This window comes from Antennarius striatus, chromosome 13, assembly GCF_040054535.1.
Source record: "Antennarius striatus isolate MH-2024 chromosome 13, ASM4005453v1, whole genome shotgun sequence".
Taxonomy (NCBI): Eukaryota; Metazoa; Chordata; class Actinopteri; order Lophiiformes; family Antennariidae; genus Antennarius; species Antennarius striatus.
This window is the reverse complement of record NC_090788.1, coordinates 20,205,665-20,224,248: the sequence shown is the minus strand read 5'-3', so window position 1 is coordinate 20,224,248 and position 18,584 is coordinate 20,205,665. Positions and strand designations below refer to the sequence as shown.

General features: G+C 40.4%; 1 protein-coding gene across 1 annotated transcript in view; it reads right to left on the bottom strand.

Moving 5' to 3' along the window:
• The window catches only part of fstl4 (follistatin-like 4), a 159,150-nt gene that overhangs the window by 86,112 nt on the left and 54,454 nt on the right, over window positions 1-18,584 (bottom strand). The window contains exon 4 of the mRNA XM_068331748.1: window positions 6,878-7,120. Coding sequence (XP_068187849.1) covers window positions 6,878-7,120 — 243 coding nt within the window. The remainder of the gene's footprint in view (window positions 1-6,877; window positions 7,121-18,584) is intronic.

Sequence of the window (18,584 nt, the reverse complement as noted above, 5' to 3'; positions counted from 1 at the left end):
TACGAATCGCCTCAACAGGAAAATATTGCCTCTGGTTACGAAAGAAATTTCGAGTTACGAAAGGTAAAAATACAGTATGGGCTGATACTCGCAGCTCCCGCAAGTTCCTGAACGCAACATTCTCATAGCTGCTCTGCCATTGGCTATTACCTACCATCCTGGCATCCCATTGGCCAAGAGGGATCTCTGTGTGGAGCTAGATAGGTGTCTATGCAGAGACCTCGTCATTCAGCCCTCGACCCGTGAGGTGTTCTGATAGTTTTACATAAATATATTAACTTTTAGAGTATTCACTATGGACCCCAAGAAAGTGACGGAGAAAAGAGGAAAAGAAAAGACGAAGAAAACAGTTTTTTTGTCCATACAAAGCAAGAGATGATAGAAAAGCCTGAAAAAGGGATGCGTTTGGTTGATCTCACCAAAGAATATGGCCGTAATGCATCTACAATCACCACGTTATTAAAACAAAAGGAAGTTTAAGGAGTTTAAGGCATCGCGTGGGTGGTTGGAGAAGTTCAGAAGGAGGACTGGAATTCACTCTGTTGTTCATGGGGGGGCAAGAGGGCATGAACCAAAGAGGGCAAAAAACAATGAGGACAGCAGTTAAAAGGTAAATGACCGTCATTATTATTCTTTATTCTTTGTTTTTTACGTTATACACAACTCTCATTTATTGTGTAATAATCTAATAGTAACATGTATTTGTTACATGTTTTGATGCATTTTGAAGCTTAATAAAACATTTATGTCTGAATGTTGGGGGCCTTGGAACGGATTAAGGCATTTGCGTGGAAAACGCATCTCTACTTACGAAATTTTCTACTTACGAAATTTCTTTCAGAACCAATTGAATTCGTAAGTAGACGTACCGCTGTATTCTACATTAGTAGAAGCCACTGATTCAATTTGGTTCAGAGGTTGGAAAGAGTCAACAACAGGGATTTAGAAATACCAACAAACGAGAGAAAAGGAATTCCAACTGGCACAACAATTTCACTTCATTCACTCATATCTCACATTTCAGTTCTCTATAAAGCACGAGGAACACGTCTTAAAATCTGAAGCCATGCCGCTGATCCGAGGGACCATTGTGGCGTGGAGGAGAAGTGCTCACTGCTGAAAAGGCAAAGTGATGGCCAATAACAGTGTTGTGACAAGCACGTCAAAATCTATTAGCTATGAAGAAACATTTTCTTTTCGGAGGAGATGTGCGTGTGTGTGTGTGTGTGTGTGTGTGTGTGTGTGTGTGTGTGTGTGTGTGTGTGTGTGTATGTGTGTGTGTATTAGATAGGTGGGGAATAAAAGAACAGGAAGCGGATTGTTCATTAAGAGAGGCAAGCTGCTGGCATGAGAATGAGAATAAGGAAGATTTTCTCAAGCCTCTGCAATTTCTATTATAATACATTAAAGATAGGGATTAGAAAATTTGCAAAGCCTTTGAAAAAGGGTTCATGAATGAAAATGGATTTGCAAATAAACCTCCGCTACAAATATTATACTATAGAGACTCACAAAGTCTGTCTGCAACTCTTCCTCGCTGGTTGGAAGAGAGACAACGACAGAAATAGCAGCAGGTTCTCCATCGTGAGCAATTTGCAGTCATCAGGTTGTAAAGTCAAAGAAGACGAAGATGCCAGATAAGATGTAAGTTATTTTTGTTCTGTTGTCACGTGTTACTACTGGTGAAGAAGCCAGAATGTAAAAACCCAATTAAAATGGAGAAATAAAGAGTTTTTTTTTATGGTAACAACAAGAAATCCCTGTATTTGTGAATATTTGTAAGGCGTCAGAAGTTCAGAAGTACTTCTTAAAAAGGATGGGCTTTGACTTACAAATATTTTAATAATCATTAAAATGTAAAAAAAATATAATTTGATATGTACAACTTAATAACCCATGAAGAGACAATTATTCTATCCTGAGGGGATTTTTTTGAAGCATTAGAGAGAAGAATATTCAGATCTTTTGAAATTCTAAGGATGTCGATTTATTTCAAAGTGACAGAAATGATCTTTTGCTTCTGGTTTATCTTCTGTGGTCACTTGAAGAAAAAGAAAACAGGATTCCATCTTAATTTGTAGACATAACTTTAGAAGTGTTTTTGAACGAGACTGATTTGTTTTCATGGAGTGATATTAAATGAGTGCCTCTCCATAATTGAATATTTGAGGAGTTCTGTTTTATTCAATCCCTCGAGCGAAAAGAACGCCACCACTAATGGCACCGCAGCGTTTCAGGAGATCCTCCTCTCCTTTTCACTTAAACTCCACGCCAGATGTTACCTGTCAGACAGGTGCAGGATTACCGTAGTTTAAAAACCGTCTTTTTGGTGCAGTATCCTTGATGATGTCCCACAACAACAACAGCGGGGGCCTCAGTGGCCAAAGAGAGCTTTCTTTCTATTTTCATAGGGGAGACTGATGATTATGAGACGGGGGACCGGAGCCGGACCGAGGGACATCTCTATCTGGGACAGGGCATCTATTTCACACGGCAAATAGAATCACAGTAATGAATCAGTGAGGAGGAAATCAGCTTAATGAGTTCAGACCCACGTGGCTGCAGAGGGGGGAACACGAAGGGGGGAGAGAGGGTTTTGTGGGGATGAACGATGGGGCTAGTGGGGCGGCTCATTAATAAGACCTCCGTAACAAATAAAGGCATGTGAGTGTGTGTGGAGGGTGGGGTGTGTGTATGAATGTGGGTGCATGTTGACCTCACGGTTGGTTGGACAACAACTTGTGATCTAACGATTTATCCGACACAGACGACGTTACGCCCGGTCCTATGGAATTAATACGGTTGTGGAACTTTAAAACGTTCTTAGAACAAAGATAAAGAACATTTATTTATTCAGTTTATTTTTTTCTTTTCAGACATGTTCCTTCCGAACATGAAGTTCCAATGAAGAAACTTATGTTCTTAAGTATCACAAAGGGATAAAATCATGCTTGATTCAACCTTTTTTTAAAATATGTGTGTGTGTGTGTGTGTGTGTGTGTGTGTGTGTGTGTGTGTGTGTGTGTGTGTGTGTGTGTGTGTGTGTGTGTGTGTGTGTGTGTGTGTGTGTGATATAAAAAGGACAGTGAATTGAAATGGTTTAAGTTCTTTAAATTTTATTTAATAGCACCAGACAATAAAGCTTGGAATAAAAACTCCTTGAATATCCCGCATTTAAGAGGAAATTTATTGTCGTTTACTGGCAGCAGCTTCACCCGCGATATGTATTGTTTTTTTTTTTACAGTTCAATATTGTATTATATAACGACTTTATAATTTTTATTATCATTAAAAATAAAAATGACAGCATTGTACAGAAGGACATTAATAAAAAAACATACATATTTCACTGTAAATTCATAAATAATGTTCGAAATGTGCAAAGGATAAGTTGTACAGATGGTTAGAGATTTGTCATCTAGCCTTTCAATAAAGTTTACAGTGCTTATGTTTGTTTGTTTGTTTGTTTGTTCGTTTCCTCCGTCACAGCAGGAGGTGGAGCGTTAATGAGTGTTGGAATAGGACGCGACCTGATTTGCTGTGTAGGTAGATATTATTAAGCACGGTTGAGTCTGTAAAGTCAAGGGGCGCCACTGCCTCTCTATTAAAAAGTTTTGTCATTTTATAGCATCAATTATTCGGTGATAGGTTGTCATTTTTCATTTTTTTCCAAAAACAAGACTACATCCTGGAGGAAATGCTTTCTACCACTTTTGACAATTACAATCTGAATGGGATATTCATCTTTTTTATTGACAGTGTGCCCCCTCCTGGAGCCATTTGGGGTGAAATTACTTTTAACTTTGAGGCTGTTTATCAATTTGCCGTTCCTGACAAGACACGGTGACTTTCACCGGTGTGAGGTAGACGCGTGCGGCTTCAGCGCTGCTTCTTCAGCCCAGTCTTTGGCCGGCAGACAGCAGGAGGGGGCTCACACTAATCTAAAGTGCCCCGGTGAATACAGAATTCAACATTGTGAAAAAGTGAAATAAGATAAACCTCATTGTCCTGTTTGGGTTTCTAATACTGGTTTTGCATATTTTGGTGTGTTATTAAATACAATGTTATAAAAGCATTTCTTTTTCTGTTGTTAGTCTCTTGACATGCCCAAATGTTAATGTTAATGTATGGATTAAAGGAGAGGGTAAACAGGCAAACACCAAGACGACTGTAACAGAACACTAAGGTCCTCCCAGAGGTTTATAGTCATCCTTGACACCTCAAACACACCACTGATCTATTATCACAACACAATCTGGTCAGAAGGAGGCCAGAACGTCCCTCAAAAGAATTTAAAACAAGATCATCACCCTTATTTATTCTCCAGAGGTGCCCCCCCCCCAACAGATGAGTGAAAAGTACAAAAAAATCTCTATTCACTCACAAACATGTGACGTAACCACACATGAAACTACATATCTACTGATGAGGATGGTGATGATGATGATGATGATGATGATAAAAGGACCGTCATCCATTGTGGTGCTGACTGGTGAACACACTGGGGTCCACACTTTGCAGCTGCAGCATTCAAGGGATAACTTAATTCTGGATTTTCCACCATGCTGGCATCAACGTGTCCTGAGTTTGTTACTGTCGGCTGAGCTTTGCAAAGTTTTATGACTAAACCCATCCTTAAATCAGCTTGAGCCGATCAGTGAGGGCTGCACAACAGAAAGGATGCTCCTCTTTCTTTGGCCACATTGATTTTTGGCTTGGATGGGTGGATGGATGGATTTTTGGCTTGGTGCACTGACTTCAATCCAGACACAGTGGGATTTGAGCCAAATCAAGTGCCAAATCTATGTCATCATTATCAGCTCTAGCCCTAAGCAAATCAAATGTTTTTGTCTGTCAATTAAAAAAAAAAAAGACTTGAAATATTTTTCCTTTGTCTCAAACCAAAACTGCAAGGAACCAAGATATACATTTTTATCTGAGGATGAAGTTCTCAAAATAAAATTTAATATAATTAATAATTGCAATAACAACAACAATAATAATAAAATTGTAATATTATTACGGTACAATCACTGTTATTATTATTATTTATTATTATGATTATTATTATTATTATTATTATTATTATTATTTTAGCACAACAATAGCTGTTGTTGTTGTTGTTATTGATATTATTATAATTATTATAATTATTATTATATAATTATATTTATTAATATTATTATTAAATGAAAAACTTGGATAGGCTATATCTATAGGTCTGTACATGAATATAAACTACACTTACTGCTTCAGATTAAACAGTCTCTCACACACACACACACACACACACACACACACACACACACACACACACACACACGTACACAACGCCCGTGACATCTGACTGATTTCCAACATTTGCCATCTCCTGCTGGTTTGCATTCAGACTTGTGGGGTTTAAGCCTAATGTGGCGACGGAACATCCTTAATGTGGATTAGCTATGCATGGAGACGTCTGCCAGCAGCCTTTCCCCCGTAATGTGATCTGACTGAGAGCGCTGACATGTTTGTGTGAGACAGTGTTGACACAAAACCATGGACTCTAAATAGCTGAAGCCTTACTTTGTATTTTTATACACACACACACACACACACACACACACACACACACACACACACACACACACACACACATTAAAAGATGCCTATTAATAGTCTGCTGGAAGCGTAGATTTAAACAAAAGGAGGTACAAATGGGTGTTTACAGTGAACTGCACATTTATATGATTGTATTAGCAGTGAAATAGTGTTTGTGTGTGAAGCCTTACTCAGTTATAAAATGAAGCCACTGGGCTTCTGTTGGGTGATAATGCTGACCAGTGCTGACCAGTGCTGACCAGTGCTGACCAGTGCTGACCAGTGCTGACCAGTGCTGACCAGTGCTGACCAGTGCTGCTGGGCGAGCTCTGCTGGTGATGAGCGATAGTGAAAAAGTGAACACAATTGTTTTCTATTAAGAGCAGATGCAGCAAGGAAACCCTGTGGTGTTGGAGCTGAACAAAGTGTGTGTGTGTGTGTGTGTGTGTGTGTGTGTGTGTGTGTGTGTGTGTGTGTGTGTGTGTGTGTGTGTGTGTGTGTGTGTGTGTGTGTGTGTGTGTGTGTGTGTGTGTGTGTGTGTGTGTGTGTGTGTGTGTGTGTTTTCCTTCCCGAATCAGCACAATCCAGTTGAGGAAGCTGCTGCCCACCCCGTGACAGCTGTGACCTCTATGTTAACAGTTTCCTTATTTTTTCTGTACATCTTTATTTGTGTTGAAACACTTCAACACCAAACAGCCCCTCCTGAGACTCAAATGACCACACAGATGGGAGAACATAACTAGACGGCTGTTCCAAAAACCGAAAAAAACATCAACAATGTTGACCTGAGCTGTACTGTGCAAAGGTCAGAGGTCAGACAGACATCCCTTTATTCTGGCGTAGCAGCTGTTCCACTATTATTGCAAGAAAAACGTTTTCATCTCACCTCATCTGAACTTTAATAGATGGCACAGCTGGAGACATTTCATATAAATGTAATCTGGAAAAATGAATTATTTTATATGAATTTATATATTTTGCTACTTTCAGATGAAAACATAGGCCGTATGAAACACTAACTCCAACGATATGGGTTGGAAATAAACTTAATTAAAGACACACAGATGTCAGTGGACTTCACACACAAGCAGAAATCAGTGCTGTCGGCATTTTCTTGTAAGAAAACAACAGGGTAACACCTGCAACAACCACATCCTGAGAATGATGTTCTTATTTATTCATGTTAATTATGACTATAATTGGACCTTAAAGCCTGCTGCTGCTGAACGTTTCACTGAAACCCGGTGAGATGTTAAACATGCAGCAGCGTAGCGCCGGTTCACTAATGGAGCGGTACCTCTGAAGAAGCAGTCCTTGCTGTGCACCACGTAGATCCGTCTCCTCTCCAGGCAGGCGGTGCGGTAAACCTCGCAGTGGTTCTCGTAGAACCTGCCGTCTGAGCCGCACACCGGCACGAAGGACGGACGGCACTTTTCCTGGCAAATGCATTCGGCACGGCCCGTTTCGGCCATCAGGACACACTGACGGCCCCGTCCACAGTACGTCCTCCGACAGGGGCCTTCTTCTGGGTCGGACTGGGCTGGAGAGAGAGAGAGGTATTGATGGAGAAACCCAGCATAAAAAATAATCAGGTTTAAAGATTTAAGAAAGAAAAATTGACATGAAACTGAAGAAGAAAAGACAAATGAATGCATGCACAGCTCTTTACGTCTTAAACTGCTTTTTGCAGAAAAGAAAACACAGGGATGCAGGATCAATAACACAAAATGACATATCAGCTCAACAACTTCACTGGTTATCATAATTATTTGATTTTTTTTCTGAATTTGTGAAAAAAAATCATTTTATTTAAACAAAATAAAATGCTGAAGACCTTAAGAAATTCCAGTAAAGGACTATTTGGTACACCCCACTAATAAACCAGTTAATAGCATTAGGTGATGTTTCATTACTGGGTTTAAAGGAGCATCGTAAGAAGCCTCAAATATTCACAAGCAAAGTTTCTACAAATCACATCTCCTCCTTCATATATGAAAATAAAGCTTCTACAATTCCTAATGAAGAGAATTAGCGTTACAGAATGTACCTGAAATAAAGAGAACGGAACCAAACACCTCCAGACTTCATCACATGTAGGAGACGGTGCTAACAAGGCCAAATGTGTTTTTAAGCTTAACTTCCTATGAGTGACACAACCAGGGCTCTTTGTTAACACCTCCCAGCATTCATTTGCACATACATGTGTGCATTAGGATGAAACCACAGAGTTCACACTCTGACTTTCCTAACAAACTGTTGTCAACCGGTGGAAACAGTCAGACGGTAAATAGAAGCAGACTAATCTGTTTTCTCTGGTCTTGCCTTTGACCTTAATGAGCTCATTTAAAAATATTCACAAGGAACGTTTCTTCTTTCTCACGCTTTATTTTTTATTTATCGTAAACCTGAGGCAACTGTATTTTTGCAACCATGTAAACACCACACACACACACACACACACACACACACACACACACACACACACACACACACACACACACACACACATCTATGAGCCCCATCATCACTCCTACTGCTCAGATTCACTTTGTCCTCCTGATTTAATCTATCTGCACTTAAAGCCAGTCAAAAATCTGCTGATCCAGCCGGACGCCACGGGGATTGATCCTTCCTGACACCCTGAGTTTGACTGGGTGTGACCCCCCCCCCCCCCTCCTCTACATGTGATCTGGGAGTTGGACTTAAAGGACCCTCTTTGGTTTATCAAAGAGAAAAATAATAAAGCAGCTATAAAGAAGACCTTTTGTACCTAGAAAATGTCAATGATAATGAATTAGACATAGAACTGAGTTGCATCTATATCACCTTCATAAAGCAGTGAGAACGCTCAATTAATATCGACAAACATGAACAACTCCTACACATAGTGTTCAAGAGCTCTGTCCCATTAAATATACAATAGCTGTTATTATATGCAGGTATGACTACATATACTGTAGATGTATTTTGCTAAGTACGGTTGGATTAATTTAATTGTGTTCAAACTAAGTTGATATCTTCAGATCTACAGTTTTATTCCTCACAGTTTTATAATAAAATTCATGTTTTTTTTCCTTAAAGTTTGACCATATAATTACATAACCTATAAAAGAAGAAGAAAAAGGAAAAACAAGCACTAAAGAGCTTTTTTAATGAACATATTCATTTAAAATTTCATGCACTGTCTCTGCTGTCTGTAATCTTTATTATTAACAAGCTCTGGAAAACTAAATGTGGAACTGACAGTTTTTTAACCTGTAGGTCAATAAGATATCAAGCCAGAAAGGAATAATAAGATGGTAAAAATAGAATGATAATTATAACAACTGGCACATGAAATGTGTTATGGGAGGGCCTGTTTTAGGATTATAAGAAATTCTAAAGGAAATCAATGTTGTTTTCAGGTTGAGTTAGTTAAAATGCCGAGAAGAGGTCAGTTCTATTGTCCCTCTGGAATAAGACTAAAAACCACACAGGCTTAAATTAAAAGAGGCCAGTTCAGGCTTTTATAATCAGAACTGCTGAAAACAGAAATTGAATTTGGCCGGACTATAATCATATCTCAAGCCTCAGCATATTCAATAATAGAGGTAATGCGCTGTTGTCCGAGGACAAAAGTCCCTTAATTACATAAAGGCTATTTTAGGGACGACGCACAGGGGCACAGGAGTGACTGTGTGTGCACACACATGCACACACACATGCACACACACATGCACACACACATGCACACACACACACACACACACACACACACACACACACACACACACACGCACGCACGCAAACCCACCTACAGAGACCCCATTAATACACTATCACTCAGGTTAGAGTGTCATTATCCAGGCAAACACACACTCTGGTGTGTATCCCTTCTTAATGCACAAATTCATTCAATGTATTAACTAGTTAAAAATGTGGGAAATAGTTTAATTCAAATTATTAATTATGTAACTACTTAGCAGATTAATTAATAAGTCTTAATCAGATTTATTTTTTTGTTTTGGTTCATCATAACTACTGATCTGAGGTCATGTGATGAGTTCTGTGATTTTTTTTCCCCTTCAGGTCAGAAAACATTTGACCTTAACCTTTGACCTCTGTCATACCACTTCTCTTCCCCTACAGGACTGGTATATAAGTATAAGTATATAGAGATGTTTACCATCCCTTTGTGTTTCGTCTGATACTTTGTGTTGTACTGCCTGTTGAACTGCCTGTTGTACTGCCTGTTGTACTGCCTGTGTTGTTCTGCCTGTGTTGTACTGCCTGTGTTGTACTGCCTGTGTTGTTCTGCCTGTGTTGTTCTGCCTGTGTTGTTCTGCCTGTGTTGTACTGCCTGTTGTACTGCCTGTTGTACTGCCTGTTGTTCTGCCTGTGTTGTTCTGCCTGTGTTGTACTGCCTGTTGTACTGCCTGTTGTACTGCCTGTTGTACTGCCTGTTGTACTGCCTGTGTTGTTCTGCCTGTGTTGTTCTGCCTGTGTTGTTCTGCCTGTGTTGTACTGCCTGTTGTACTGCCTGTGTTGTACTGCCTGTGTTGTTCTGCCTGTGTTGTACTGCCTGTTGTACTGCCTGTTGTACTGCCTGTTGTTCTGCCTGTGTTGTTCTGCCTGTGTTGTACTGCCTGTTGTACTGCCTGTTGTACTGCCTGTGTTGTACTGCCTGTGTTGTACTGCCTGTGTTGTTCTGCCTGTGTTGTTCTGCCTGTGTTGTACTGCCTGTTGTACTGCCTGTTGTACTGCCTGTTGTTCTGCCTGTGTTGTTCTGCCTGTGTTGTACTGCCTGTTGTACTGCCTGTTGTACTGCCTGTTGTACTGCCTGTTGTACTGCCTGTGTTGTTCTGCCTGTGTTGTTCTGCCTGTGTTGTACTGCCTGTGTTGTACTGCCTGTTGTACTGCCTGTGTTGTACTGCCTGTGTTGTTCTGCCTGTGTTGTACTGCCTGTTGTACTGCCTGTTGTACTGCCTGTTGTTCTGCCTGTGTTGTTCTGCCTGTGTTGTACTGCCTGTTGTACTGCCTGTTGTACTGCCTGTTGTACTGCCTGTTGTACTGCCTGTTGTACTGCCTGTGTTGTTCTGCCTGTGTTGTTCTGCCTGTGTTGTTCTGCCTGTGTTGTACTGCCTGTTATACTGCCTGTGTTGTACTGCCTGTGTTGTACTGCCTATTAACTATGGGTCAGAGAGGACTGCAATTTCATCTGTGCTGTATGTCGTGCATATATGGTACACTTGACAATAAAGCTGACTTTGACTTTGAATAGATTCATTATTTTTCATTGTATAAATTAAGAAGGAAAATAATAATAATAATAATAATAATAAGGCATTTAGAGATCTAAAATAACATGCTCATTATAGCAATATTACTGGCTGGTTGGTGGCTGTGGTTGTAATTTGTGTATGTGGGGGGGTGATGGAGTAACACAAAACCCACTCCTTTTTCTCTAGTTTACTAATTGTTCTGTGTGTCTCGGTACGGCATCTGTGGGAAATGTAAAGCAGCCCAGTTCCCCTGTGACCTCACTGTTCATGTCAAGGTCGGGGGACGATTACAAGATCGTTTGTATTCTCCGAGCGTGGAGATTAAATGCTTAGCAACATCCTGTCCGGCAGCAGTTCCCCACCGCCGGCGGTTCTTCTGCTTTTTCTTCTTTTATTTACTCCCTCCACGCCTCGCCTTTAAACTATGTAAGCCTCCTCGTATTTCCCCATTTTTGTCTGGGAGAAAAGAATCCGTTGACAGCGGGAGAAAACAATGGTACGAAAAAGTAACATCTACAACGACACAAGCTGTGACATTTAGCTAAGTCGTGGCGATGACGCTCATCCCTGCTGTAAGTCCTTTGTCTTGCATTCTCTTGGACCATGTTGGCTGCAATTGTGTCTCGCTTAAGAGGCTGAAAGTGTTCGATAATCCTCCTTGTCTAAGCTGCAGACACTGTGGTTACAAATGGCTCTTACAAGTTCAGTGCCAAGACAATGGCAGGATGACCATCCGCAGTCAGGCCTCGAATTCTGTCACGTCCCTTCTCTATAATTCTTTACTAAGTCTCATCCTTTTCGTTTTCTCTTGTTCACGTTCATCCTCTTTGTCTTTCCCTCATTCCCTCTTCATCTCTACCATCTGCTGATGAATTCCACTGGGCTTCAGAGATATTAACGGGATATTGCGTCCTGGAATCACAGCTTTTTCCAAAGACGTATTTTGCAAAAAGATAAATTCACAGGAATACATGAACTATCTGCACAAAATGTTGCCACTGCTTTTGCCTCATCTTTTTGACATTTTTCGACAGACTAAAGTAAGATAAGTATCGCGTTTCATTTCATTTTAGTCTAAGTGGATGGGAGCCCTAACCGACTGGCACAGCATGACTGTCTGCCTGACTGACTGACTACCTTTTCATTTTGTCTGGAGAAGCTACAAGCCTGTCAATCTCAGCGCCCGGCATCCCCTGTGATGAAGCCATCGGTAATTTGAATCCAGAGTGAGGCAGACAATCTGTAGGAACGCAATCACAAATGCATTGTGTGCCACACTTGAAAAGAAAAAAAAAAAAGCAGAGACACACAAGCAGGGGGAAAGAGAGAAAGTCAATATATGTCACTTCTCGCTGAAAGCACTTGTCTAAACCCTCGCTCCATTTAACGACTGAAATATGCCTCAATATATTTATACCTGAGGCATTCCCCCTGTAGCTTTTAAAAAAATACTTTCAACATTTAAACAAATCAAGACAAAACTTTATTTATTTCGTAATTAATCCAGCTGCACAAGAAGTTTGCTTTTAATACGTCTTCCTGTGAGAGATGGAGGGACGCTGCTGCGTTTCGTACCAATTAGACTGGAAGAACATTTGCCCTGCTGGTTAAGACTTGCAGCCCATTACGAAGCATCCATGATCTGCTGGAACGCAGCGGCTGCCATCACAAAACCCTTCAGGATACCAGTGGGTGACATTTTACAAGAAGGGAGTGGAGAGATACGGCCGTCAGACAGCTTCCGTTTATTCAAACCCCCCAAAAAACATATGCACGTATGCAGATGACAAACCCGTGTATGTTGATGTGTGTGTTTTGAAGCCTGAAGGAAAACCTCTGTCACATCTGCTGATCCTAAAGAGCATTTTATTTGCTCCGATGCAGCTGTTGATAATTAAATTCAGAGACGTGCCGTCAAACGGTCTACCCCGGCGCGGCACAGAACCGACAAAGCGCTTCTGACACGCGTGCTGAGCTGGAATATCAATGAACAGCAGCAGCCTGTGGCGCTTACGTGAGATACGCGGCGGCGTCCTCACAGATAAGAACCAACTGGACCGTTTTGCAGCGTTGCATCTGAAATGATGGGACTTTTCTGAATCGACCAGAGAAAAACTCACTGCAGAGGTTTTCCTTTGTTACCTTTGTCTAAGGCACATGTTTCAAACTCAAGGCCCAGGGGCCAAAAGTGGCCCACTACATAATTTTATGTGGCCCACAAGAGCATGAAAGGTCTAGAAATGAATCAAAAGATCTAAAAATTGGTCAAACGTGTGCTTTGACCAAAATTCACATTTCTCACAAAAGCACTTTGAACAAAGTTGATGTCCTAACTTGTATTTGATTATTGATTGATGGACTTCCGTGGGTTTAATAACTTAACAAATTAAAAGGATTTATGTTACAACAGCAAAACCCAAACATTTTTTTTTTGTTTAACTGTAATGTTTGTAACATAATAAGTAATAAATTCAGAGTTATTTAACATTAAGGAGTAGTTACATTTATTTTACATTAAATTGAGTTCAGTTTAGTTACATTCATTAATCACATCTGGCCCTTTGATCACGTATGCTGTGGTGGCCCTCAGTGAAAATGAGTGACACCCCTGGTCTAAGGGATAAAGTTTTGCGCAAATGGTTTTTGAAAAAATTAATAATAAATAGATTGCAGTTGACTCTTTCAGATCACCGATAATTGGTTTAGATAAAAATCGACAAATAATTCACCAAATTTTAATAGTAAGATAATGAGATTTCCCAGCAAGAGGATTTGGTTTCATACTGCATGAATGCCTTCAAACTCCATACAAAGCTGAAACGGATCTAGATGGTGGTGTTGAGTCTGGTCACTAGTGGAGGGATCGGGATAAAGATATCACCTGGAACTTCCCCTTACTCTGAACACAGAACACAAATACAGTGAGACCTCTACAGTACTCAATTTAGGATTATTCTAATTAGAATAAAGCCCATCCCAGATCCACGTTTCTCCATCACCTGCGGTGAACGGCTTCTTGCCCCGGGACACCTTTCAAATGGCAGGCTGGTCAGTAGCTTGGTGTTAACTAAATGTGAATGCTAACGTTTGTATTGTAATGTGCTTTAAAGCAATCTCCTGCTAGAGGTCACCAATAATTAAATGGTTAAAAAATAAGGTTGTAAACACATAAAATTAAAATATGAGTACATGAGGGTGTCAGTGTTTGATCTGACTAAACTAAAGAGAAGCAATCGATCACACCTCTCATATTATTGGTGTGGACTGATAATTACACATCTATTGGCTTTTCTTTAATGATTAGTGACAAAAATATTCACGAGCACTCTTGAAGTTGTGACGGCTGATTGATCGTACGTGTCAAGCCCCCTTTAACACGCGGCGACTTCTCCCCATATTATAATGTTTGTCTTCCAGATTATTGATTATCAAGGATGCAAATGAAGGCAGTAATCAAGTGAAATGAAGAGACGGTCACTGCTGCTGTTTATGAGGTCTTCCTGTTTGTTGGTAATGTGATTAACTCTTGATTAATAAAAGAGAAACAACCTGCTTTGCATGGTTGGTTTACCTTAAAAATTCAGCAAAATAGCAAATCCAAGGAATGGAGCGAAGGGAACAGATAAAAAAGCTAATAATGGATCGGTTATATTTATGAATTTTCAGAATTAAAGTGTGTTTGAGGGTTTGTTTGTTTTTTCATTTTTAAAATGTTCTTCCTTCACATTCAAAACAATTCCATTATATTTGGATCTGCAAAAAGGCCTGAAAACAGTGCAGAAGCAGACGTGTAACATTCAAAAATCAACACCGCAGAGTAGTGATGCAGAAAATCTGCACCAGAGAAGCGTTCAAAAACTCATCCAAGTCTGCAGCATAAAACAATATTGGGATTGTAATGGGCATGCAGGACACTGAGCAGTGAGGTCATCGTTTTCTGAAGAGTTTTTTTTTTTTTCCATTTATAGACGCTTTCACTCTGGAGCCTTTTTTTTCAGGCCCCCCAAAAATGCATTTGTTACGTAAAAAGGTTGACAACTACTCGACAAAAGTACAACACTGCTCACAAGGTACAACACTGAACGTACAAATGTAAAAGCAGAAGGAGCTGGTGAATCTGCTGAGTGTACAAATGCACACACCTGATACGACCGTTATCTGTTACTCACGCCTTCTCCAGGAGACTGAAAATGATTTGGGGGAAGAAGGATTTCTTTTTCTATAACAGGATTTGTTCTTCCAGTGTAGTCTGTAGACTGTGTGATAATTTGGTGTGACTGACTCATGGATGACTGATGGAGCTCATGTTGGGGGTGTTCCCACACCTTCTAAAGGAGCATTTTTATTTTATTCTAACTTTTAATGACATACTCTGAAATCAGATTGTTTGTTTTTTTAGTTTAAAACACACTCATTCTCTCCCATGTTAGATTGGTGTTTAATGAACAGATGTTAGTGGATGTAGATGTTCATTACATGCTAGAAGGTGTTTAATTAGATGTCCTGTATACATATTCATAGGTAAACATTCATACAACAGCAGTCTACCTCACGCTGAATACAAAGTGAAGCTCGGTGTGATGCTTTGTTCATTTCACAGGGTGGTTGTTGTGCACCATCTGCTCCAACTGCAGGTGGATGAAACAGAAGTACTGTTGGGGGTTTCTTCTGTGACATTTTGAAGGTGTGTGTGTGTGTGTGTGTGTGTGTGTGTGTGTGTGTGTGTGTGTGTGTGTGTGTGTGTGTGTGTGTGTGTGTGTGTGTGTGTGTGTGTGTGTGTGTGTGTGTGTGTGTGCGTGTGTGTGCGTGTGTGTGTGTGTGTGCAAAGCTGTATGTGTGTTTCCACATCTGCATGTACCCGTTGTGTTCAAATAGTACTACTATAATAATACTATTACTGCATCATGAAATATGACATTAGCTTCTGTGAGTGTGAACATGGAAAGAACAAGTTCAGATAGTAACACCACTGTGCAGTAATGGAATTTTTTTTTTACATAGAGGAAAAGACCCCCCCCCCTTGTGTCCTGAAAACAAGGAGTCACATGATCCCAATCCTTGATGTCTAAATTTAATTTTCTTCTAACTTTGTGTGTCTGCAATCGTGCACGTAAGGGGAAAAAAAAAGAGCTGTGCTTCATTTGTTTTCCCTTATTAAAAAATATATTTTTCCGTAGCTGTAAAACCTTCCTGCATTATGGCCCCCCAGCGCTGCATCCATGTTTATTATCTACATCTTAATCCCTTCTTCAATCCGTCTTCAGCCTCTTGCCGTTTATCTCTCTATTTATACATCTCTCTCACACTATATACTGTATTTCTGCTGACACCACATGTGCACCTCCCTCCCTGCAAGGCTCTGGGAGAACAGAGACCAAGAGCCCCCGATGGCCTTGTTCCCATAGCTGAGTTGACTAATAGCCCCCGCAGGGCAAGAGACCACGGAGGCGAGAGGCAAAGGTGAGAAGGAGAGGACAAAGGGCTCCGGCATCTCACACGGTTTGTAAAGCTTCTCTGCTGGGGTGGGCTTCAGCTGCGTGGTGCCCCACCCACACAGAAACAGCTCTAATTTATACACTTTGTGCCCATTTAAAGGTGCAAAATATTACTGACCACAGTAGGATTCTTATCAAAGAGTAGTGAGTCATAGTAGTGAGTCAAATCCTGTCTTTACTGACAGAAATGCAGCAGAGCTCCGTGGATGTGGTGTTTCAGAAACGGTTTTTTATGCAAAGAAGATGCAGTGAACAAACAGGTTAAGATAAAACTCTAAAAACAAGACAATTTCATGTTTCCAGATCGTTTATAAAGTGTACATGGTTTAACTAGTGCTAAGCTAATGCGTTTCTGTTAAAAACATTATTATTCAAAGGGAAAACTCATAGCAAACTTGAACAATGAGGTGGAAAGTTGTTTAGGTTGGCTGTTAAATACTAAACAGTGAAAACATTACATCTTGAGGGGGTTAGGGAGTCGTTTTTTCTTCTCTGCATTAATATGATACAGACCTTTATCGATTGGATCTCTGCTAATCCCTGTTTCTGTACTGACTGTATATTCAAAAAGCATTCACTATTGCGGCTGCGAGGGGATTGTCATCCATATAATAATCTTCTTATATACTACTATAAATATTTACCGTTTACTGGATGGATAGCTGCTATCAAACGTAAATCATGAAGTTTGCTGAACCGATATGAATAAAGTTCCCAAAGACAGTGAAAAAAGACTTTGCCCTGAGGTGTTTTCAAAAGATAGTCTGACAGCAAAATTTCACGTCTAGAAGATGAAATATATTAAGAAAGTGTAGCTGAACAGCAGATCATTGTAGACGCAGCATTTACATAAGATTAGTATTATCAAGGGGACTTCTTCCTGGCAGACAGATCACCGCCATCCCAGGGGTAATACGCTCCCGTGTGAATGGAGCTTTTAACCTAATCTCAAACTGCTGGAGGAGTGGACGATGCATCCATGCTGAAAGACTGTGTCAGGAATGCATTTAGGTATAGATACAGATCATAAATACACTATGAATAAAATAACACACTATTTATCCAGATGTTGGTGTGTTGCCATTAAGGTTTGAGTTATATTTCAGTTCAGGAATTTCAATTTACGCTTACGGTCTTGAAACGAAATGGTTGAGTACTGAAGTGCAGACATGAGACAAAAAATAGAGTTCAGCAGTTTAATGTGTAGACAGCAAAAAAAAAAGAAAGAAAATTGGTTTGGAAGTCAAGGAGAAACCCAACACTTAACATTCAAAAGCAGGAGATAAAGTTATGCAGGGGAGACGGATGAAGGATGAGGATCACAGGAAGCACCAAAGAAGAAGAAGAGAAAGAACACAAAGCAGCTGATGGAGTTCCAAATGGCACATGTCCATTAGTACTGTCACATGTTGTATCCTACATGTGGTACTGAGAAGCATACTTGAAGTCCACGTTTCCTCTGAAGAGGTATTTTAATCATATTTTCACTTTATTCTCAAGCTTTGATGTTCAGAAGCTGGATGAGTCTCATAAAACCCTCCCATACCTGTCACGTTGCCACGATGGAGATCAAGAGTTAAGGCTGTCCATTGTTTTACACTCAACTTTTGACTGTAGAACATAGTGCACAAATCTTTGAAGGGTGAATCTGAAATGACTGAACTAGTTCTGGAGGCGTCCTCATTTCTAGCCGACAGAACCAGAAACTCTCAAAAACAGAAGTCCAGTTACTCCACATCCAGGGATTGCCATCACCTGGATGAATGAGAATCTACACCAACATATTGCCATACCATACCATATAGTTGTATCTTTTTACTATAGATGCATTTTCACACTCAAGCTGGCCAGTTGGAGTCAGGAAGTATGAGATCCAAGATAGACCAGAGGGTTGGTCGGACAACAGGTGATGTCTGGACATAGTTGACTTTACCCTTGACTCTACCAATGGTGAAGTCAAAGACAGGAAGTGTCTACAGGAAAAACAAAATCTTCAAAGTGAAACAGGAAAGTGTTTTTGAGATCCAGGACCACCACCAGCGTGTAGACCCCGCTGGAGCACTTCCTTTGCTGGTGTTTTGTTACAGATGAGTTGACTGAGTTGGGAAACAAGACATTCAACTGCCTGCAGCTTTAAGACTCAAGGACTCTTAGGCAGATTGTTTGTCTCCATCAGCTACAACACGTTAACCTTCGATTTACCGATCCCACCGAGCTGAGACTGGGTGACCCTCAGCTGTTTGTTCCA